The 23,722-nt window shown below is 40.0% G+C and overlaps 2 protein-coding genes across 11 annotated transcripts in view; one reads left to right on the top strand and one right to left on the bottom strand.

Moving 5' to 3' along the window:
• Positions 1-4,504, top strand: part of RUFY2 (RUN and FYVE domain containing 2) — a 39,800-nt gene extending 35,296 nt beyond the window's left edge. The window contains exons 17-18 of one of the 3 annotated variants that reach the window (XM_061635169.1): positions 733-810; positions 1,352-4,504. In XM_061635169.1, coding sequence (XP_061491153.1) covers positions 733-810; positions 1,352-1,495 — 222 coding nt within the window. In that variant the 3' untranslated portion in view covers positions 1,496-4,504. Of the gene's footprint in view, positions 1-732; positions 811-1,351 lie in introns of those variants that run through there. The other 2 variants (XR_009763941.1, XM_061635170.1) reach the window with 2 other exon arrangements.
• A 2,882-nt stretch (positions 4,505-7,386) lies between these two features.
• Positions 7,387-21,916, bottom strand: HNRNPH3 (heterogeneous nuclear ribonucleoprotein H3). 8 transcript variants are annotated; one of them, XM_061635172.1, is made up of 10 exons: positions 21,692-21,916; positions 13,486-13,604; positions 12,828-12,966; positions 12,114-12,298; positions 11,675-11,761; positions 11,072-11,187; positions 10,046-10,181; positions 8,084-8,164; positions 7,911-8,000; positions 7,387-7,683 (listed from the first exon to the last, which is right to left on the bottom strand). In XM_061635172.1, exons 1-10 carry the CDS (start codon positions 21,832-21,834, stop codon positions 7,607-7,609), a joined length of 1,173 nt encoding a protein of 390 aa, XP_061491156.1. In that variant the 5' UTR covers positions 21,835-21,916; the 3' UTR covers positions 7,387-7,606. The 8 variants fall into 8 exon arrangements, with proteins under 8 accessions (XP_061491156.1, XP_061491157.1, XP_061491159.1 ...); XM_061635173.1 differs by having other exon boundaries at positions 12,159-12,298; positions 21,692-21,912; XM_061635175.1 differs by lacking the exon at positions 21,692-21,916 and adding an exon at positions 21,401-21,478.
• Positions 21,917-23,722: the final 1,806 nt, after the last annotated feature.

Below are 23,722 nucleotides of genomic sequence, written 5' to 3'. Positions count from 1 at the left end.
GGCTTGAGTAATCAGTGTTTTCACTTTGGCCACTGCTAAGAAGTAAGAGAGCTTCAAGACTGAGCATTTCATGGCCAATGTGTGTTCTATGACATAACTTTATAGTGATTTTCAGTTATTTTAAGAGACAGGAAGATTCACAAACCCATCTTTCAAGAATATTGTAAAGAGGCTACTGGAACATGCTCTCCCAAATCCTAGTTTTATTCTGTTCTATCACTGGCTTAGTGTGTGATCTTGATCATCACTTGTACTTCTCAACCTTCTGCTCTTTATAAATTTAATTCATTTGTATCCATTGCCCTGAAAATAAACTCAGTAAGACTTAGTTCTGAGAAGACATACGTAGGATTGCACTGGTGGGAGTGGTAGTTTTCAAACTGTATCCTTCAGGCAAAAACTACAGGGGCAGACACGTTGCCTGAAAGACAGCTTCCATACATCTGCATTGCATGTTCTACAGTACACAGTGCCTTAACTATGTGTCCTGTGCTCCTTAGGATCCTTTGCAATGTGCAGGGCATTGGCCACAGATGCATTGATGTGAGAGATTTCTTGATGGTAGGCTGGATAGGAAGTACTGAAAGGTCTACTGACATGACTTATCTCTTGTAGTATGAGGAACATTGTCCTCTTATATAGCTTGAACGGCAATTGTCATTTATGATTAGATCAGTCATATTTATGTATCTCTAATTGTTCTATTCAGAGAACATATTTTCTCCCCACTAGGGACAGGTCTGGCTAAAAGACAAAGAAGCTACCCACTGCAAATTATGTGAAAAGGAGTTTTCTCTTTCCAAAAGGAAGGTGAGATTGCATGAAAAGCTTCATTGTCTTCCATTCACTAGTAACAATAAAAAACAAGTCAGGTATCCAAGTTCCATATTTACCAGTGCTTAATATTCACATTTTTATTCATGCATGTGCACTAGACCTCATCAGTCACTATCAATTAAAAATCACTATTTACATAGTTCTCATAAGTTACGATGTGAAACTTTTCACAAATTACTTGTTTCAAATAAAATGTTTTTTTACATAGATATTACAACAAATTATCACAAATTCAGAGCTTTGGTGTAATATTATAATGTTCAGACAACCATTAAACTTATTTTCTATCTGTAATGACTAAAAATCACCATGCATTGGTGGACATTCAAAGTGGTTGTGTCAACTGGCTGACCTCCTAACACAGAATGTAACATTTAACTTCTAGGGTGTAAGAGTGAGTGAGAGAGAGATGTAAATGTTTAATTACAGCTGATTATTCATTATTTAGTTCACAAACTCTGGATTTCAAATTATCCTTTGGGTTTCTCCCCTCTCCTTCCATATTGTGATTTAGCATCACTGTAGAAACTGTGGTGAAATTTTCTGCAATTCCTGCTCTGACAACGAACTGCCTTTGCCATCTTCGCCAAAGCCTGTACGAGTCTGTGATTCCTGCCATGCCCTGCTCATACAAAGGTGTTCTTCCAGTGTGCCATAAGAGTAATCTACAGAAGATTTATAAAATGTCCTTACTTCACTACAATGAGTTGTACTGTTGCTGTACAAACTCCTGCAACGTTGGCCAATGCTTGTTATTGTCAAAATCATCTAAACATCCAATCCTAAATCATTGTGCCATTGTGATATTCCTGCAGTGCCAGCATGGTCCTATTTTGTGAGGTTCTGCTAATGCAGCAATTGATCTTAAGAATGCATCTATTTGTGCAATGCACTTTATTAATATTTTAAGAATATAGGCAGGATGTTTTGCATTCCATGCATTTGTTTTATCACACAAGTAAACTATTTCAATAGCAAGTGCAGAATATTGTATTTTCACCTTATTTTTAAAAGGTTCTTAGTTTGGGGACAGGTTGGCAGTGGCCAAAGAAGCTTAGAAGTCTGAAAGGAGCTGGACGTGGCTTTAAGGGTTGAGTTGAGGTTCAGCATCTTGTGCAGCTTTGTATCCCTCTTACCCCCCCCCAAAAAAAACCTTCCTTTGAATTGCTCCTTTGTTGGTGCAAAATTAATTGGGAAGATTACATTAGAAGCAAATGGATCTAATTAATATATTTCTGGTGACAGAATTTGGTTTCCTTGGATGTACATATGTCTATCCCTAGATGTAAGAATCTAGCAAGCTAAAGCTAAAATTCCAGCCTTTTAGTGCAGCAGTTTCAATGTGCATGTGGTAGAGAAGTTGGATACACGATGGAGAGATTGAAGATGTTTTGGCAGCTGGAGGATCCATCTTTGGAGACACCAGTCCAGAATCACAAAGAACTTTGTCCGGGAGATCTCTCCTTGTTTGTTGTGTGCAGGGCTTTTGAAGAAGAATGAACAGAAGGAAGGCCAGGTGAGTGGGGTGATTCTGAAGAGAATATCCTGGATTAGGAGATCATGGAATGTTTGTAGGGCGTTCATTCCATCCCGTTTCAACATTCAGGGGAGAGAATACTTGTTAGAGATTTCTGAAAGAGGGTATCCTGATCTCGTGTCCAGTCAGAATCTAGTTCCTTAGTTCTCCCCATAACATGATGTAGTGCAGCAGTCACAAAATTTATTAAATAAATATTATATGGAAGGGTAAAGAACACTGGCTAACTTGATGGATGTCTGTTTTTTTCCCCTTTACCTTGTCACAAACTGATTGATTGGTAACTAAATGGCCCGAAAAACAATACAAATCAGTTGAGAGTTCTGTATCTATTTCTGCCAGGCTGCCTGGGGGTGGGATGGGTGGAAGTGATGAATACGGTAAAATTGGGGTGATTTAAGGTATTTGTATTACAAAAGCTCAGATGATAGGAGCACTACACTTCATACATTAAACAAATTTCTAAAGTCTATGAAATCTTATTAAAGCATAGTCAAGAATACTTACACAGTAAAATTTAAGTGCTAATTTTAAAAAGTCTAATTGAACATTTGTCCCTATAATATAGGTTTTATGCATATCCTTATACATATAGAATTTGTACCTTGAAGCGCATATTATATCCTTATTTGTTAACTTACAAGCAAACTGCCTATTTTTATGATCCTTTGAAACAGGAATTGACTTTAGACTACCAAGCATAGCAAACGTATACTAAATTTAATAAAACATGTCAAGACGAGCCCTGGATGGAATTATTTGTGCCATTTTATTTAATTGGTACATCTGGTGCAGCTGGATTATAATTAATTAAAATTTTAATGTTATTTTGTTTCATCGTCCAAGGTAAACCTCTGCACAAAACCATAATGCTTAAGTCTAAAAAGAGGACTGTTGTAAGAGGAAATGGTGGTGGCAGCAGTCTTGTTGACTTGCAAAGGGGGCATTTTTTGTGTCCAATACATGAGTACCACAACAACCCATTTCTCACTTTGACTTTGGGAGAACTATTCCTATCGAAAAATATTTGATAGGTGGTTTATCTTTTCCTTGTAGGGCTTCTGCATCTTAAGCATAACAGGAAATTTAACAGATGGATTGTACCTTCTAATTCTGCCATTTTCACATTTCCTATGCTGAATTTTTGCTTGTCATAGAGTTGTTAACATACAGGGTCCCTAAAGCAGTTTCTACACCAGTGGCAACCCCTACACTTTCAAGACCGCTCAGTTTCCATTTGGTAAAGGGAGCACAATAAACAGAACTACAGCACTGCAAATAATTATAACTAGCCACTTCCTTACTCCTCAAGCTGTGACTAGTATACTGCTTGGTGCAGGAGAACTTGGACTATATTTAATAGCTGCAATTCAAAAGGGGAACTTTATGCTTCAACTGTCCAACTAAGCTGTTGCAGAAGATGCTGAGAAATGTGTCTAGTCCCAAAGCCCGCTATTTCCAAACAACTTACTTCCACAGTGTCTTTTAAAACTGGAAAGCATCTACAGACATGACTCTCTTCACATTCTCCTGCTGCGTCTGAAAAGGTAGATGAGAAATGCCATGCACTTTTTGATGCTAGAAAACTTTCATCTCTATTTGACTGGAAATGCTTCTAGTGTTTATCAAAGTGGTAAATTCAAAATACAAACTAATGGACTGCTTAAGCTAGTCTTAACTACTGGGTATGAAAATTATGTATCAGCTTTGCCTGGCATCTGTGTATGTTTTCATACTCAACACCTTAAGTTTTTTCTTTTTCTACTAGCACTAGTATGGCAGATGTGACGTAGTGACTATTCGCTGCATGATTGGGATCTGAATGGGCAGTTTTCTCAAGTCTGTATAACCAACTCATACAATTTCAGGTATTACATTTGGTCAAAGAGGTAATGAGACTGCCCATCACTGGTAGAAACAGGCTTAGAATTGCCTTTTTCCAACAAAACTTCATTCCTGCACATAGAAATGTAGCTATTCTCTCAGAACAGGCTTTCAGTATCTATGGTGCATGTGTGCCAAGAGTTTATTTACTAGCACAACTTTTGTAATGTTTTAACATGACTTTTGTAACTTTAAATACAAATGTTTGTAATTTTGTGTGTTGGAAACATTAAATACTTGACAATTTTTCAGCAGGCCTTGGTACTAATTTGAGTCCATTATCTTGTGTCTCACTATTGTGTTACTCTAAGGAAATTAGTATACATAAAGTAATTGCCAGTTAATAGTAAATGACTCGTGTATACATTTGCATTACTTCAGTAAATACTTCAAAGAGTTTTTAGTATATTAGGGTAATAACTACAACAAAAATGCACTTCTATGTAACTATGGTATGTATAGTGGCCAAGGGGATACATGTGAGATGGGGAGATAGTTACTTGTTGTACCATTACATCTCATTAGCAGTATTAGTATGGTAACACCTTCCAGCCACTGCTCAGGGATGGGGAACCTGTGGCCCTCTAAATGTTGCAGAACCACACCTCCCATCATACCTGACCATTGGCCATGCTGGCTGGGGCTGATGAGAGCCCACAAACTTCTGGAAGTCCAGATTCCCCAACCTAGGTAGTTAGCATTTCAAAAGTTACCTGAATTCATTATTACCTCGAGTCTTACCACTAATGTGCGTTGATGTTGCTTAAACTGCAATATTGTTCAGAATTTATTATCTGATCCCTTAAAAATGTAGTTGAAACTAAACCCAAATAGGCCTACCCTGCTTGGAACAAATGTTCCACTCTCACTGGAAGTACTTGTACCCTCTCAAGAAATTTGGCATTCAGTGTAAAAAATCAACAAGGGTTTAGGGTGAACTATAATGAAAGTCTTTAACAGCCACACCATTCAGTATTTTGAATGAACCAGTTAATACACATTACTTCTAGATGCGTTGCCCCTCTTTGCAGCTGTTGGCAGAGGGTTAGCCTGTCAAATGAAGTCTCTTTTCTGTACTGGCATCTAGATTCTTCCTTTTCTTACCTCTCTTCACTTTCCCCCTTTCACACCTCTGTAGATCCAAGTGTTTCTTCTCTGCCATTGTTATTTCACACCTAATTTTTGCTTTTGTTCTTTATTCACCCATCTTATGCAACACCCTCTGCTAATGTGATTTATACTTTTGCCTACTTTCATGAGCACAGCTTAACTCTGGCAGAGATTAAACCACAATAGCAAGAATAGTAGTTAAATGTGCCATGCTTATCTCACTAAGGCAGAGGTGGCAACCTATAGTCCTCCACAAGTTATTGGAGTACTTATCCCATCATTCCTGACCATTGGCCACGTTAGGTAGGGCTGATGGGATTTGGTAGTCCAATATCAAACCTACCTTAAGGGATCATACCCCAGCAGCTACTCATAGGAAAAGGGTTCCTTTAGAAGCTATAATTTCCAGAAAGGAGTCTACCTCTCAATAAAGGTCTGCCTATTAAAAGGAGTGGGAGATACAGAACACAAGGCCGTAAACCCTGCTCAGGTCTCCTCCCCCTTCTGTTTCTAGAAAAAAGCTACAATTTGCTAAGGTTTACAAAAAATGGTAAGGACAACTCTGGTCTAAATACACTTCTAGAGTGCATGGCTATTCTAGTAACCAGGTGTTATGCTTTACAATATACAAAGATGTTGCTCTTCTGAGCATCAAGCCCTAATGCACACATGCAGCCACTGGAACTGGTTTCTGGTACATTTATTAGAGATACTCTCTTTATCAAGTGAAACGCTTACAGCTACTTTCTAGATCACCTTGGTTGAAATTGTTTATTAAATGAACTAGAAGAGTAGTAGTATCAAATTCTCTTCTCCCCCCCCCCCATAAAAGCATTGTTTGAAGTTTTCCTTGAAAAAGAGTGTAGCTCAAAAGGCATCAGGAACCAATTAACTTGTACAGCTGTCTTTTTGACTTGTCTGAAAACAACAGAAATGTCTGTTAAGAAGCATGGCCAACCCAGTAAAAATCAACCTTGAATCTGCATATGTGAGCAGGTGGCTTTCAGTTTTTGATGTGTCAGTCCTAAAAAGGTGATTTACTATGTTGTCTTCACTGAAAATAATTAACCTTTGAAACATAACATTATGCTCCTTAGTTTACATACCTCTTAGATAAATTGACACCACACACACTTCCTAGAATGGAGTCTATTTTGCTATCTCCCACAATAAGACATTTATTACATACATAACATTACTGGCAAAAACAGGCAACAAACTTTCAATAATCACACTTGACAAGTTATTGGGAAGAATTTGGAGGACAAGCAGTTGAAATGAAAAATATTTAGTACCCTTTCCTCAATACACAGAGAATGCTTAAGTGTCTAAACAGTAATTCATCCAAACATCTTACATGTTAATGCACAGCAAGAGGACCACATATTTGTGTAATCTCAGTTTGCCAAGCTCCGTGTTGGAAATGTCAGACTGCTTGTCGGTTCTCCCAGAGGAGCCTTCAGCAAGAAAAGCAGCCTTTTATTATTTATTTCCAGGAAATTAAATAGTTGCCCACTTCTCTATGGATGTTCCTAAAGTAATAATGTGATGCTTACTGTTCATTCATCAGAAAATTTGATTGCCAAGGATATGAGTATGAAGACTGATACACAAATTTGTACCAATACTTAACATACACTTTTAGGGTGAGGAGATTTGCAACATGCATATAGACATCAACTGGCTTTTTTATATAGCAATTGTGCATTAGGTCATTCCAGAACTTTAACTCATGGCCTTCATGCCCAGCACAGTGATGGAACATTCTGCTATGGAAATTTGTCTTCACTGACAAGCAGTTTATATCAGATTAACTAAAAAAACTACCCTATGCTTCCATTTTAAATCTCAACAAATGCACTAGCATCAACTTGATGGTTGTTTCATTTTACAGAATGATGTATCAATAATGAGAAACTACTGTAACTGCTTTAATGAACCAAGTATTTTAAACAGAGCCCTGGAATTTGCAACATACCTTTTGGAGCAGCTAGTATAAAAAGTATCAACATCAGTGGTTTGAATATAAAAAATTTATTTAAAGTCAGAGTATGCAACAAATAAAACCTACAGAACACAGATTCCCCATCACAATCTGTTGCTTACCAATAATGGGAAAACACATTCCTTCAGTCATTTATAAAGTTTTCAATACAAAAGAAATTAAGTTTTGTAAGAAAGTCTAGTAGACCAGGTAATGTTTCCTTCCGATATGCTTTGCAGACACAATGTCACTCTTCAATACATTCCACGCCATCCACCTCCACCCATGTTGCCTTGTCCATAGTATCCACCACTATTTCCACTGCCACGACCTACAAAGTAACAAGAGTTGATTTCTGTAGTCACATTTGTTTAAAATGCAAGATTACTGGCTTGTAACCATCTACAGCATTAGCAATTAAGCATGCCATCCGTCTCTATATGCCTTCCATGCATGCAAACTATACAGCAGTTCCCTCGTGACAACAAATACTTAAGATAATGAGCTAGTACATCAGCATTAAAAAAGAAAATGTTCACCTACCAACTTGAGACTTACCATAGCCACCCAAGCCATCAGGAGTACCATATCCTCCACTGTAACTGCTGCCCATTCCCATTCTTCCAACAGAACCATAACCAACTTGATCTAGAAAACAACGTTTACTGATGTCAGAATCTCCAGAAACTATGTATATTTAAGCTGAGTTAAAAACGTGAAATCAAACATACCCATTCCATCTCTGCCATAGCCTCCCATTCCAGAACCACCTCCAGCAGTTGAATTCAAAAACAGCTCAATGTATCGATGCTCTTTAAAACAAAAACAAAAAGCATAGACCCATAAGTCAAAGGGCAATTAACATAATAATAATAAAATAATAAAATTTTATTTGTGAGTCGCCTATCTGTCCGAATTAACGGACACTCTAGGCGACGTACAAGAGCATAGTAAAATACAATATACAAATCAAAAAGCCATACTCATCAGTTAATCTAAAACCAGCCTTCAATTAATACATCATAAAAACGAATCCACCCCAGCAATCCTATAGGCCTGCCTGAACAGCCAGGTCTTTAAGGCTCGGCGAAAACCCATCAGGGAGGAGGCATGTCGAAGGTCAAAAGGAAGGGAATTCCAGAGGGTGGGGGCCACAATCGAGAATGCCCTCTCTCTGGTCCGCACCAGCCTAGCTGTTTTGACTGGTGGGACTGAGAGAAGGTCTTGTGTGGCTGATCTTGTCTGGCGGCATAATTGGTGATACTGGAGGCGTTCCTTCAGATAAACTGGGCCGAAACCGTATAGGGTTTTAAAGGTCAACACCAACACCTTGAATTGGGCCCGGTAAACAACTGGTAACCAGTGTAGGTCTACTAACACCGGAGTGATGTGATCCCGGCGACGGCTATGCTTGATCAAGCGTGCCGCCGCATTCTGTGCCAGCTGAAGTTTCCGGACCGTTTTCAAGGGTAACCCCACGTAGAGCGCATTACAGTAGTCTAAGCGAGAGGAGACCAGGGCATGTATCACTCGTGGGAGCAGATGCACAGGAAGGTAGGGTCGCAGCCTCTGTATCAGGTGTAATTGATACCAAGCTGCCTGGCTCACTGCCGAGACCTGAGCCTCCATGGACAGCTGGGAGTCGAGAATGACCCCTAGGCTGCGGACCTGGTCCTTCAGGGGTAATCTCACCCCATTGAGCACCAAGTCTATATCTCCCAACCTTGTCACCCACGAGCAACACCTCGGTCTTGTCGGGGTTTAGTTTCAGCCTGTTCTCTCCCATTCATCCACTTACGGACTCCAGGCACTTGGACATGGTGTTCACAGCCAACTCTGGTGAGGACTTAAATGAGAGATAGAGCTGAGTGTCGTCCGCATATTGGTGACACTGCAGCCCCAAACTCCTGATGATGGCTCCCAGCGGTTTCACATAGATGTTGAATAGCATGGGGGAGAGGATAGAACCCTGTGGCACTCCACAATTGAGAGGCCAAGGGTATGAAACCTCATCCCCCAATGCCACCCGTTGATGCCTGTCTGAGAGATAGGAACGGAACCACCATAAAACAGTGCCCCCTATTCCTAATCCCTCCAGGCGATTTAAGAGGATACCGTGGTCAATGGTATCGAAAGCCGCTGAGAGATCCAGGAGGACGAGGAAGGCATATTCTCCCCTATCCAACGCCCTCCTCATATCATCCACCAGAGCGACCAAGGCTGTTTCAGTTCCATGTCCAGTCCTGAAGCCCAATTGGAATGGATCTAAATAATCTGCTTCATCCAAGTGTGTCTGTAACTGTTTGGCTTCATAATTATGTCCATGAAGCAAGGGAACCATTTACAAAAGCAGAGAATACCCTTTCTGCCTAGCACACTAAATAGATTTATAGCCACCTTACAAGTGAATACTTGAAAAAAGATTGAAAAATGAGCAGGTATAGCTGTGTGAGCCACTTGTATAGTGCTTGCAACTATAGGACTCTTTTAAAGCTCCTTGGCCATGCTAATCCTACAAAAAGTGATACTGGATTGTCTCTAAACTTTAGTAACATGAAATACTGCTTCCTTTCTAGACTTTTCTGAAAAATCAGCAGTCAAGTGGAAATTAAAACCGCACTGTTACTTTTAAAATACATAAGCAGCTTCTACACAGGCATCAATTTTGGTCTTTCAGTTACTCCAATACTTACGCATGTGATTTTTATCTTTCGACATGGCAGCTACTGCATCTTCGTGTGTCACGAATTCTACATCAGCCTCTCCTGTTGCTCTTCCATCTGCTCCAATGTCAATGTGAACTCTTATAGGAGTCAGTGGTGAGAAAAACTGAAAGTGAGCAATAGTAAGTTATCACTTGCAGGAACTTTCTCATATTTAAACAGTATTTTAAGGCCATCATGTCCATTTTACACATTTTATTTGTTAGATGTAAAATATAACATGTATATGTGTTTACTCCAATGATACAATACTTCAGATTTTGATGATTTGTTTACTATCTTTTCTAATCTGTGCACCCATTGCAGTCACCCAGTGATCAATCCTGATTTATCTTCTGCTTAACCCTATTACAAGCTTCTCCCCATTAAGAATGTCAAGAGATCTTTTACAGTTGCATCTGCTAGTTTTTATATTAAACCCAAGTAAAGAATACTAACATCTTCTTTTATATATATATATACTGCCCTTCCTCCCAGCAGAAGCCGTTTTCATCCCAATAGCCATAAGTCTCACTGATGACTGAAATAAAGTGACTGAACAATAAACAGTAATGACAACAAAAATGAGGGCTCTTGTTTGCTACTTTGCTCTAATTTCAGTAATGTCATGATATACTAAGGAACTTCTTTAAAGGAAGTCCAGTACCCCAGTTACTGCTGCAACGTCTTTTATTCTTTGAAGGGACAGACCAGATCCTTTGGTTATCAGATTTACTATCGTTCCAACACAAAAATTCCAAATTAACTTTTAATGTGTTAAACAAGGCAACCACTTGAGTAAGGCAGTCAACACATGCATCTAATAACTTAAAACTTACATCATTTCCAAGCAAAGTTAGCAAGCAAACTGCTTCATATGAAAGTATTTAGGGACTTTACAGCACCTGCATTTGATCCCATTTCAAATTATGGTTGCATACAACTTGTCTCAGAAGTGAGAGTTCATCTGCTATGACAAAACTCTTTGTTTCAACCAGGAATGTTTGTAATGCTTACATTGGCAATGTCATTTTCTGTTGCTCGAAATGGCAGTCCTCTCATGTGAACAAAGTGACCACCATGGAAGCCTGAGCTTGCATCTCCTGCTCCACCATAGCCATGGCCTCCCATTCCTGAAAAGCAAAGTATTCCATAAATGCATGATTTAGTAAAGTTGCATGCATGCACTCCCAGCGTGTGCTTAATTTCCTTTGAAACTGGAAGTGGACTGGAGTGTTATACACTAGAAATTATCCTACTGGCTTAACTTTCACTAGTAATATTTTGGTTCCTTCCATACAAAACATTTTTTCAATTCCAATGTTGTATTTAAAGCAGTAGTTTTCCTCTTATTCACATGCTGGGACTGGCAATTCTAAAGCAGCACACAGTATTTTCTCCAACTAACTTGAACATAACACTGAAGAATTTAAAACAAACCCCTTAGCTCTAAAACAACCTACTTTTAGTCGCTGCTTTTGTTGGAATTTAAGGCTTTGTTCATATATTTCTTCAAACAATTTGAAAACAATAAACAAGTTGTTCTTTTTTCTTTGCCTTGGGAGCCAGTGAGACAGCCTGATGGTTGAGGAACAATACTATAAAACTTTTTAATCTTACCTCTACCATCTCTCATTCTGTCATCATAGCCATCATTTCCATAGCCATAATTGTTATAGCCACCATACTCATCAAAGCCACCATATCCTGTGAGATTTAAGAAGTGGACATACCATGAAATGGTCTTTAAAAGTAAATTTCAGATGTTAACACTGTGCACATAATCAGTACTTCTTGTCATCAAATATAAAAACAAATTTCTATATATAAAGTTGTCAGGCTCAAAGACATGCAAACCAGGTTTCATCCACATTAAAAATCTTGTTTCAGATGCCTCTCCATACCTTTTCAATCTTTAGTCACACGGCTGGTAAAAAAACTGATAGGTATCCAGATTTCAGACTTGGTATGTATTATAATTACTGTCATTTCTGTATTTCTTGACAAAACGTCAGGAACGTGAAAATGACAAGAGCCTGTGGTCATTAGATACACATACCACCGTCATATCCACCACCTCCTCGACGCATTCTGTCATACATACTTCCACGCCCAGCTCCATAATAACCCCCTCTTCCTCCCATTGGTCTATCATATGGTCCAGGTCGCTGTCCCATCATTCTTCGTGGTGGGTCATAGAATCCTCGGATTTCACTCTTACTACTTTTGAAGATCTCAATATATCTGAATAAAAAAAGATTTTCAGTGTACAAATGTAAGAATACATAAAGGTGATGTTTGGAAATTATTACAGTAACAAGTTGCATAAATGCTCTGAATTCTATATCTAGATACAGCATTCGATAAAAGTGTACACTGTTTTCCAAGCGACACTTAAACTTTAGGAAATGTAAATGCAAAAGCAAGCATTTATATGATTTATTTTACTGACTAAAAATTCTAACTGCACATTAAATATAACAAATCTCTGAACCACACTCCCCCCTGCCCCAGTAAAAAATTCTTTGAAAAACATCTGGCTATCATAGTACACCCTCCAAAAAAATTGCAATAGCCCAAATGTAGCAATCTACATAGTATTACCATTTCCCCCTCCCACCAAATCTACTATACTTCCCAAGTTACTTAGGGTGATAAAGTTGTTGTTTTTAAATAGCCAGTTATTTTATGCTCCCCAACCCCCCAAAAGCAATACTGACCCCCAACCCCCCCAAAAAAAGATTTAACACCATCCCAAACTCTCCATCCCCACCTGTGCCCTATTCTTTCCTTGTGTTTCCCCAGAGCTTTTTCTGCTATCTCCTTTGAAGCAAACTGCACGAAGGCCTCCCCTGTGCTTCTCCCCTGGTAGTCCAGCGTCAATGTTATCCCATTTGGCACGATTTCCAACCCTTTAACCCAAGGACAAATAACCCCATCAAGGGGAAGAGTGTTAAAGTCTGAAACAATCCCATCTGTAGAAAATACTTAAAGCAAATCTACACAAATGCAAGAAAATAGCTTAGCTTCTCCCCACCACCACCACCAACTAACCCAAATACACACACTAAAGAACTTTCATTAAAGTTTATGGGTTTAGACATTCTATTACTGTCTCTTTGTTCAGCCTACACAGCAACAGCTACATCACAAACGCCCACCTATATTGCCTGATGTAATCACTACATACTCCAAATTCTGATTCATAGCTGAATATCTAAATGTGTAAATGTTATATCCTACACTGCCAATGCAATCTCTTAACTGATTAGTCGTTTTTTTAACACAGAATACCAAAATTGGCAATCTAGATTTTAAACTGATCCCCCTCCCCCCACCCAGAATAGCTAGTATAAATTAAAACTATTTCAAATATCAATCTTGCAGACATAGAAACACTGAAAGTCACTTGACATTAACACTAGAGCTACCTTGAAAGAACTGAACGATCTCCTCCTTGCTGCAGCCAAATGGCAGACCACGCAATCGTACTGTTCCATCACTAGATGAATCATTTGGACCATTATGTTTCCCAGCCCAGTCCATTTTGCTGTTTAAAATCAAACACCATAAAAAACATAAACAGCAAATTTAGCATTTGAGAATCATGATTCACCCCCACCCCTTCCTAAGCAGGCCTGTATACATTAGCAATATCTTGAAACATTAAAAAATGCAACAGCTGCTCAGACATTGATTGAAGCAAAATGCTTTGATGGTTACAACTGCCATTGTCTTAAACTCATAACATAAAGGACAACTAGCATGACCTGCTCATGCAGCCTGCCACATACCTACTCTCAAGACTTCAGGTCCTCAAATGAGATGCATCTATCTATTAAGACCAATTCTACTGCCTGGAAGTGCAAATGCTTCCCCAATGCTTCTCACATTAGCCCAGCCATGCAATGGCCAATTCAGTACTTATAACCAATCATTACAATGGATGCTATTCTGCAGGCTGGTGAAGCCACTGTGAACTATTTTCTAAGATGCTTATGAACTACATGCACACTTCTCTCCACTGTTACCATACAAAACATTACCATATTTCAGTCCAATGCCAGCTACAAGAGCCAAGGCAATATTCCTGCAGAGATCAACAGGACTGGAGTTCTGACAACTAAGTGAGGCAGTGAATGGTAAGTAAGAGACCAGGGTCTGGGAGTGAGAATTAACAGACACAGGATAAAATTTAGCAAACTGAGAGGGGGAGCAAGGGGGTGCAGAAAAGAGAATCACTAGCTAGACAGAATGACTGCAAAGTAAACAGAGGCAAGCTAAATGATTAATTTTTAAACAGATGCTTAAAAGCTGCTGTGCAGACTTTAAAGTGAAAAGGTAAGGTATATTTTTAATAAATATAATAAAATAAATGTAAAAATTGTGTGCAGGTTAATAGAAGGGGAAATTAGGAACTACATGTGTTTATGTTTAGCGAAATTCTGAAAGGGAAGTTCTACAGTAGGACTCATACATGAAGTGACATGGGAGATGCATACTATGAAAACCTCAACTTTATATAAATTCTCCAAAAGTGATGCAGTTCAGCTCACCAAGAAACTGTATTGATATTTTCTTCACCACTTTTATTTTACATGAGTTATCAGCTGGTGGGGAGAACAATTTACTTTAGGATGACTCTCCCTACTACTATAGTCAGGCATAGTACCCCTCCGCCACCGCCCCCTCCCCCAAAAAGGAGCAGGATGTGAAGGGGAGATTTTCTCTACTTCAGTAGAAAAAAAAGTTCCTGGCTAATAGCAGATGGGACTCTGATACAAGGCTGGAGTCCTACAGAAGCTCTATCAGCTCATCAAATAAACTAGTTTTCTCCCACTTCTTCCCACTACAGACACTAAGAGGAAGAGAAATTCACAATGAAGGACACATCTAAGAAAGCTTCTTGAAAAGTGGAAAAGGGACATTGTTGGACTTGCTACTCTTACCTGCAGGTGGCCTCAGACCAAATGCAAGAAACCCCTTCTTAACAGCGGAAGCACAGGAGGCTAAATGGCACAACACAAGTGCCATCTCGGGGCCTCATACTCTTATGGGCGATACCATCAGAACTAGGGAGATATCCCTACAGGCAGCAAAAGATTCAGCAAAGGTGAATAGGAAGGGGGGGGGGAAGCAGCAAATAAAATCACAAGTGCCATTACAGGAGCCAGAGCTCTTCCAGCAGCAATATAGTTTCTACAAACTCTCTACCTCACCACAGGGCAAATCCTCCAGCTAACAAGTCCTGTTCCTATGCACCTCAAAACCAACCCCAACATTCTCTCAACTTTGGGAAAGAGGAGAATGTTGCATTCAAGTATCGGCAAGAGCACCTATTTAAAATGGATGTTCCTTCTCAGTCTTCATTAGAGCTTCCAAACATCTTCAACAGCAGGAATCAGAAGAAAAGCCCATGTGTTCCCCATAGCAAGAGAGGGAGGCATGGCAATCTCTTCTCCAAAGCTTTTTGACCGGATAACGAGAAAGGAATGGAGCAAATCCAGTTAGGGACAATTTACAAGACCTACTAAGAGACCATCAGGGAAATCCCATGAGGTGTCCACCTTAGCCATTCCAGTTTCAGTGTTCTCTGACGCAGCCATCAACGGGCTAGCAAGTTGGCAATTCTAGTCATGCTCCCACCAACACCTCTGCTAACAAAGCCCTTAATTATGGAATTTACAAACTGTCACAGCTGTTCTCACTGCAGATGCCTTCTTAGACTCTGCAATTATCTTTCAAATCTATGCCTTTCTATGTCACCTTTTTGCTACATTACTAGAATCCGGATCTGCAATTCAAGTCTGACCTAACCACCAGCACTTGAAGGGGAAAATCTGTTTAGGGACCCATTTCAATACAATCTTGGAGTGGCCAAGGATAAGAAAAAAACATTCCTTTTGCAGCCCAAGCAGAAAATGAGTCCCAAGTGGTAAATTAGCACTAAGTTCATCCCTCCTTTTGTTCCCAACATCCTTAGACCAATACAATTTAAGAATCACTATAGAGAAATCCAAGAGCAGCTTTACACCAGGATGCCTCAAGTCCTTCAACAAGCACTGGAGCCTCCCAGCCATAGCCAAATGGGTCTTGAACACATCTCTAAAGAAGTTATTCCTCTCTCCACACCCATCAGAGCTTAACTAATGGGTTTGATGGTATTCTGCATGAGGTTTGGTCAGGAACAATGCAAACATCCTGCAGTGGTTTCTGCTAAATTTCTAGAACCATACAGCCAGGCAGTCAACAATACCAGTCAGGTAGGTCCATTTTCTCCTGGTGGACAAATAATTTTAACCTTTAGAAGGACCAACTCATAATGGAACTAGAGTGGACTGGCATAAAATATGCTAGTATCAAAGGTTGGGAAGCCAATGAGGTAAAACAACAGCCCAGAGATGGTCAACAGAAGGGGAGGCTCAGAGCACATACTAGTGGGAACTTGAGGAAAGATTCGCTTTCAAGGAATCTCTTCTTGAAGTACAAAGTCATCATTAAAGCAGAGTGATTCTTGCATAAACATTTCCCCAACATATTATGAACACACAGAGTCAACCATTTCTGAATCTCTTCACAACTCAACTGAGCCACAAGACCAATAGATTATTCATAAGTTTCGTTGCATAGCAGCAAGAGATAAGAACATAAGAAGAGCCTGCTGGATCAGGCCAGTGGCCCATCTAGTCCAGCATCCTGTTCTCACAGTGGCCAACCAGGTGGTATGGTAGCCAAGGTGACTGCTATACTTATCCCACCCTCCATTTATCTTATTTCCTAGAGTCTCCTTGATGGGTTTTCTAATTGTCCAGAATAGAACCAAACAAAATGCAGCAAGAAGAGGGCACTGCTAATAGTCCCATATTAGCCAGAGTACGTAGATCTTCAGATAAATCTATCAGTTAGTAGAAGACTCTGTGGTTCCCCAGAAACCTATTTGAAGGCCTGATATTCCATCAAAAGGCAACATGGTTCCAGTTGACAGAGTAAAAAAATGAGCAGAACACACTAGTTAAGTTAGGAGAGTTCTAGCAAGGTTCTAATATGGCAGCTAAATACAGCATTATAGATTCTTATGGGACCTTCATTGGAACCCATGGCCAAGGTCTCCTTCAAGGAATTTTTGTCATTGTATTCCTAGTGGCAGTGCCTTCAACCTTCACAAATTTCAGCGACAGCCTCCTAGTTAACAAAAATATTTGTATATTTCATTAGAACAAGGCAAGCCCTCAGTTTTTACATTACTCACATGGCCCACATTAGACAGATGAGGGTGCTTTTTGTTTCCTTTAAGGAATCCTGGGGGGGGGGGAAGTATCCAAATTCACTTCAGCAAGGTGGCTGAAACTACTGTAAAGGCGTATCAACAAAAGAAACAAATCCTCACTCCCCAACCTGCACACTCCCAGCTTTGGTGAAAGATGATGGAAAACATTCTGCAGCAATAGAAGACTCCCGCCTCAGATGTTACTAACCTTGGTCAGCCAAAAGTAAAATGCTCTCTCCCACCAACCAATAAAGAAAACTTATCACTGTGAAGTTTCACTTTTTTATGTTAGGAGAGCAGTTTACCCTTTCCATGTCCCGCAGGTGGGATAGTCATGTATTATTTGTTTATAGTGTTTCTTACCCAACTTTTCAATCACAAGCAATTTGCAAGTGGCTAACAGTTACAAAAACCAATTTAATGAGGAGTGTAACAGTTAAAAATAAATACAGAACAGCAAAAGAAAATAATGGGTATACCCTAGGTTAGGAGCTCTTTCTTCCTTCAGTCCTCTCTAGCCTGCTCTCTTTAGGACTGACAATGCCAATATTGTATGTACTCAGTGATGTGGACAAGAATTTTTGTTGAAATAAAGTTTCCAGTATTATATTTTTCTGCTCGAAGTTTTCCGTTTTTACGAGTAATGTTGCAGTCCAAACACACTCACTTCTAATTAAGCTCTGCTGAACTCAGTGGGACTTGTTTCTTGGTAGACATCTACAGAGTCATATGAGGTGTGCTTTACTGCATTGTTTTCTGTAATCAAATATTTCAGTTCAACTATTTTTGGCAACTGGCAAACTTTTCAGATATTTATACTGCATTTAAAATTAGCATGACATTATATATACTAATCATGATCTCAGTTCTCTGTGTGCCGGCCCTTATGTAGCCAGAATGGCAGCACCCAAGGGCACCAGCAGTCTCAGGGAAACCCTAAGATTTGTAGAAGTACAAAAAAACTTTAGGGGAGGAACATCAGAGGGTTGGGGTGGGAGAAACAATGTCTTCAGTGAACATGGTAATCTGACCGACTGTTAGAAGGGGCAATGGAATAGAGTGGATGGAATTCTGAACGGGGAGCATTCCACATTGCAACATTTTGTTGCAGGTCCCATTAGTATATTTTTAAAGTTTTTGCTTTAAAATGTAAACAAAATAAACATGCTGAAATCAGATATCCATCTAGCTTGAGCAATGAAACATTTTCTGGTTCAAATTTTTCTGGAAACCCCACAATTCTGTATTTAATAATGATTGTTTTATCCCTTCTCTTGGTTCAGCTTTCCAGAATAAGTGTAACTCTAGTTCACCACATTCTATTCTATGTCCTTCAATCCTTGCACCCAGACTATGGTTCCCTTGCATTGCATCTACTCAGTGCAATTCTGTTTACTCAGACGTAAATTCCAATGTTTTAAATGTAAGCTGCTGCATGTAGGATGTTTTCAAAACACCAAACTTGTAAGTTAGAAGTGGTTATACCTCTTCTGGAAAAGGAGGGTGCATTTTTCCTACACTTGCTGCTTGAAAAAGACCTTCATCCTAAAAGAAATTACTCTCCCACCACAGAGTAAGAAACTTCACAGTATATTCAAGTTTTCTTTTTGTCAAAAAGGTGTCTGGCAGGCTATTCCGTTTAAGTTGCTGCACTGTGATACTGTCAAAGGAACAGTGTCACTATAACCTGCAGCCTCCACTACTTGCTTTAAGATAACCTGTTGTGCAGAGAACCACACTAATTTCCTTTTATCCTAGGGATTGAACAGTGAATGACTCATCCAGAGACTTCAGGATGTGGATGCAATAGGCTAGGCAACTCATGTTGCAGAAGACAAATGTACAGAACAAAGGCAGAATGGAGACACAAGTAATGATTTCCCTCTCTTCTACTACCATTCAGTTGCTTTCCCATTTTTAATTCTGGGACTCACTCCTGCCCAGCCAAGATCTCCAAAAGAAAATTATGGCCACCAACCTTAAGCCAGCAGCTGCTAAAGTCAAACTTTTCTATACCACTGAAATAAACAGAATGTCAAGATGTCTAACTTTGGCTGGAATGCAACCACAGTTAAGGACATAATCAGAATGGTTTCTCTCTATAGAAAATGGCTGATGTTCATTTTTAGCAACACATAGAAATGTAACCAAATGAACAGCCAAGGTTGAACAATATTGTCATATGATCCCACACAATAGTATGTAAGATGATCTCTTACGGAACAACTTCTGCATGTTATCGAGTATCAAAGGTTCTGAAGTTCAGAAAGTTCTTCAGACTACAAAAACTTAGTCCTGCTTGAACCTCTGAAGAGTGTAACAGCAGTGAAGTCAGACATTATTTATCAAAGTAATGTAATCAAATCCCATCAAAGAACAGAGCAAACTAACAGCATAATACTGTGCATGTTTTTCTCAAGAGTCCCACTGTTCAATGAGACTTACTTACACATAACTGTGCATACAATTGCAGCTAAGTTATATATTAGCATACATGAAAATCTGCCCACTGTTGAAATGCCGTACAAAAGATATTTTTCACTAAGGAAAATAAATATTACTTTTCATTTTATTGTGTAAGAACTGTATTATTCAAGTATATTAATATTCATCTTCAGTAATCAAGCTAAACGTAAGAAACTATGTTTTCCAAAATTATAATACAACCTACGGACACATGAACACAAGGGCATAGTTTCCTGACATACATGGCTTTAGCCCTGCCATTTTTGGAACATGCTCAAAATTCGCCCATGTAAGCAGCTGTCTTTCAAGTGACATGTACACTGATTACATTACTCCTCTGTCCTTTCCTTATTTCTGTTTTCAAGTTAATTAGCTGTAGAAATGACTTGGTCAAATGGGTCATTTACAATCAGCACAAGTGTCTTATACCTGATAAACATGTTTTAGAGGTTCCCAAACTGTGGTCCATGAGCTTCATTCAGGTGGTCCACAGCATGACCACATGGAATATTCATCATTATTTTTAATTGTATTCTGATTACTTCCTTTATTTCTTAAATTGGATTTTACTGTATTTCAATTTGAGTTCTATGAAATTCAAATTGTCATACAATAAAATACAATATAAGAAACAAAGGAAGCAATATAAAAACAATTAAAAATCATACAGCATCTAGCACAGTGCATTACAATAGCTACAAGAGGCAGAAAAATCATTAAGTGGTCCACCCAGACCACCAGCAATTTTCAAGTAGTCTATGGGAAAATAAGTTTTAGAACCACTTTCTAGACCATTTGGTGGTAGTGGTGGTGGTGAGCATCCAAGTTCTTCATTATGAAAACCTTCACTCTGTACTTGTTTCTAATCTTCATTACAACTATTGACTATACAGTATATTACCACTGATTATGCTTTGTTGCAACTTTTCAGAAGTAATATTTTGGATGTAAAGTGTATGCCTAAGCATATCTACACAGCAATATTACATTCAGTGGGGCTTATTCCCAAGATAACTGGGTCTAAAATTTCAGCATTAATTTTACTAGTGTTTTCTGACTAATTTGTGTGATTAGTGAATTTTACCCCTTTAATCCACCCAAGAGCTACGTATGTTTTCTCTTAAGTAATATCCAATGAGTTCAAGAGGACTCTCTCAAATAATTGAGCAATGAATTCCTACCTTCTCGCTGTTAGTGGGCATAACAGGGGAAAAACAAGACTGGGGGGAAAACGCTATAATATAAAGAGAAATAAAGTCTATCACTACGCTCCAGTCCTCATACAGCACGCAGGTATAACCACCACGCAAGCGCAAAAACCCTGAAGGGGAGGGAATGGGGGCGTGGCAGATTAGAGAATGCCCGCTCTCAGAATGGGGGTGGGGGGGAGAGAAGAGAAGAAAGAGTGAATCTCCACAAGTGAACACAGAAATTGCAGGCTGCGATAGAATGGAAGAGGCGCGCGCACCACCTCTTCTTTTGTCAAGCCCAGGATACCGATGTTCGTTTTTCCTCCCCTCGTTCCCGGCCTACGCTACCGTTAGCTGTTCTCGCCATTTCCGGCGGCCGTTACAGCACGAGCCACCATTATACAGCATGTAGACTAAGGGCACCTCGGCTCCAGAGAGACCTTCGTTCAGCCGTGGCGCGCCGCATTCACTCTTTTTCCCCCCTCTCCGCATCACCGCCACATTCAAAATGGCGGACGGAGAGAATAGAAACCTCACTCGCGCGCGCTCATAAACCACCCCTTAACCCTTTCCCTTCCCCATTTATCCCGCCACCTGCCCAAGGCATTCGCCAATTTCTCTGGGACCGAGATGGCGGGTCCGCCCACCTCGGCCCACACTATCCTAGCGCATCGGCGACGGAGTTGCCCGGCCTCTTCCAACCACCCCACTCACCGGCAACACCTCACCCACTTCCCCAGCCGATCGGCGCAAACGGCAGTGCTTGAAACTCCCCCACAAAGAACAAGGAAGCGCTTAACGGACGGCCGACTTAACAAACTACGCAGCTGAGGCAGACAGGATGTCGTCGGAGGCATACGTATCGCGATGACACGACACTGGTGACGAGAATTTCGCTCACGTCTCCTAGGTGCCGAGTGCGACGCATGCGTAACTGAAGAAATGCGAAGCCCCGCGGAACTGCCGTTTAGGACAAGGGAGCAAGATGGTGGGGCGCATGCGCAGGAAGAAAAGGTTTATATGCCGCATGTGCAGTACAGCGCTGTTTAAACCAAAGTCGCCGTATGGGTCTGTAGGTACTCGTTAATTGGATAGATAATAAAGAGTAACAAAATGGTTAAAATGCCTCAAGACTCTTGTTTTAAACAAAAAAAACCCTCTACGCGTCTCTGACTTCATTTGTTGATTCAGTCATAAGGAATAGTTGCAGGGGAAAAAACGTTTTTAGCTGCCAGGAAAGTTTTTAAAAGGCAATTAATGTACATACCTGCAGAGAACAATGGATCTCAGGCCACATATAGAGTATGGTCTATAGGCAGAGGGGGGGGGATCGTCACCTTGCAATTATTGAGTGGGCTTGCGTGTTCCAATGAACCCTGTGAGTGATGCCATCGGGAGTCATGTACTCCCAGCAGGGTCACCCATGGCGGTAAGGTCAAGGGAGAGGAACCAGACAAAGAACGATCCAAGAAAGTCCTCAACAGCAGAACATGCGGAGGATAATAATGTGTACGTTACAACGGCTGTGAGGGCGGATGAAGGCTGCAGCAGATAAAAGACTTCCAATCACCATATCCATGCCATTGGATCAAAGCCTTTTTCTGTCAAGATTGTGTGTTGATCGTCGTGCGCTGATCTCCCCACATAAAAAATTCATGCACAGGCGTCTTCCAACCAAATTATCTTGGAAGACGATCTTACTCGGTCACGAGTGATCGCCAACCACAGGCAGAGGAGGCTTGCCTACCTCCTTGTGGAAATTAAGTAGGTCTGGATCTAGTCAGTGCCTGGATGGGTGATGGTTATTGCTTGGGAACCATATGCATGCCGCCTTGGGTTCAACGGTAGAAAAAAGGTGGGATACAAATGTTAATCACAAGCTTTACTTCCCATCAAAGAAACCACACTGGAGAAAGACCCATTATGTGCTCACACTGCAGAAAGAGTTTCTATGATAAATCAAATCTTCTTATGCACCAAAGAATTCACACAGGAGAGAGACGATATGAATGCCAGGAGTGTGGAAAGACCTTCAGTCAGAAAAAAAGCCTTACTTCCCATCAAAGTATACACACAGGAGAGAAACCATATCAATGCCCAGAATGTGGAAAGTATTTCAGACAGCATACGACCTTACATCTCATCAAAGAATTCACACGGGTGAGACCATTCCAATGTCTCGAATGTGGAAAGAGGTTTTATAGAAAAGTAGATCTAAATAGACATCAGAAAGTTCACGCTGGGGTTAGAAGACCCATTATTGCTTGGAGTGTTGAATTGGCTTCAGATAGTGTATCAATCTTATGTCCTCTAGGAGAATTCACAGAGGAAAACCAGTGTATGACTTCTGAGATTAAGCAAGAACCTTGTTGCTAACTCAGTCCTTATTAATGACATTTGTTATTGTTTTATTACTGCTGTTGTATTATTTTATTATGGAATTGTTTTTGTAATTGTTTGCTTTTGTTGTAAGCTACTTCGAGCACAATTTTTTTCTTTTTTTTGTAAGTCACCTGAGTTCTATTTTGGGGGAAAAGCGACTAATAAATATCAATAATAATAATAATTTAAAAATGAATCGGTTTAGTACTAGTGTTGCCACCTTGCTGGCTCCAGCCATTGAGAGGGCTCTTTTACCTTTAAGAACTAATTTATAGTGTAAACATTCCTCCATGAAACCCTGTATATGAGTAGTAGGCAAAGAAAGCATAACAGAGCTGATCTCACAGTGAGGTGGAAGCAGCC

This window comes from Rhineura floridana, chromosome 7, assembly GCF_030035675.1.
Source record: "Rhineura floridana isolate rRhiFlo1 chromosome 7, rRhiFlo1.hap2, whole genome shotgun sequence".
NCBI classification, from domain to species: Eukaryota; Metazoa; Chordata; class Lepidosauria; order Squamata; family Rhineuridae; genus Rhineura; species Rhineura floridana.
The sequence above is the reverse complement of the archived record's forward strand: the minus strand, read 5'-3'. Positions and strand labels throughout refer to the sequence as shown.

Coding starts and splice junctions, on each gene's coding strand:
- HNRNPH3 (XM_061635172.1), bottom strand. CDS start 21,834: ATGCCTCCGACGACATCCTGTCTGCCTCAGCTGCGTAGTTTGTTAAGT. Junction 8,001..8,083: donor CTATGGCAGAGATGGAATGG/GTATGTTTGATT, acceptor GTTGTTTTCTAG/ATCAAGTTGGTTATGGTTCT. Junction 7,684..7,910: donor TGATGGCTTGGGTGGCTATG/GTAAGTCTCAAG, acceptor GTTACTTTGTAG/GTCGTGGCAGTGGAAATAGT.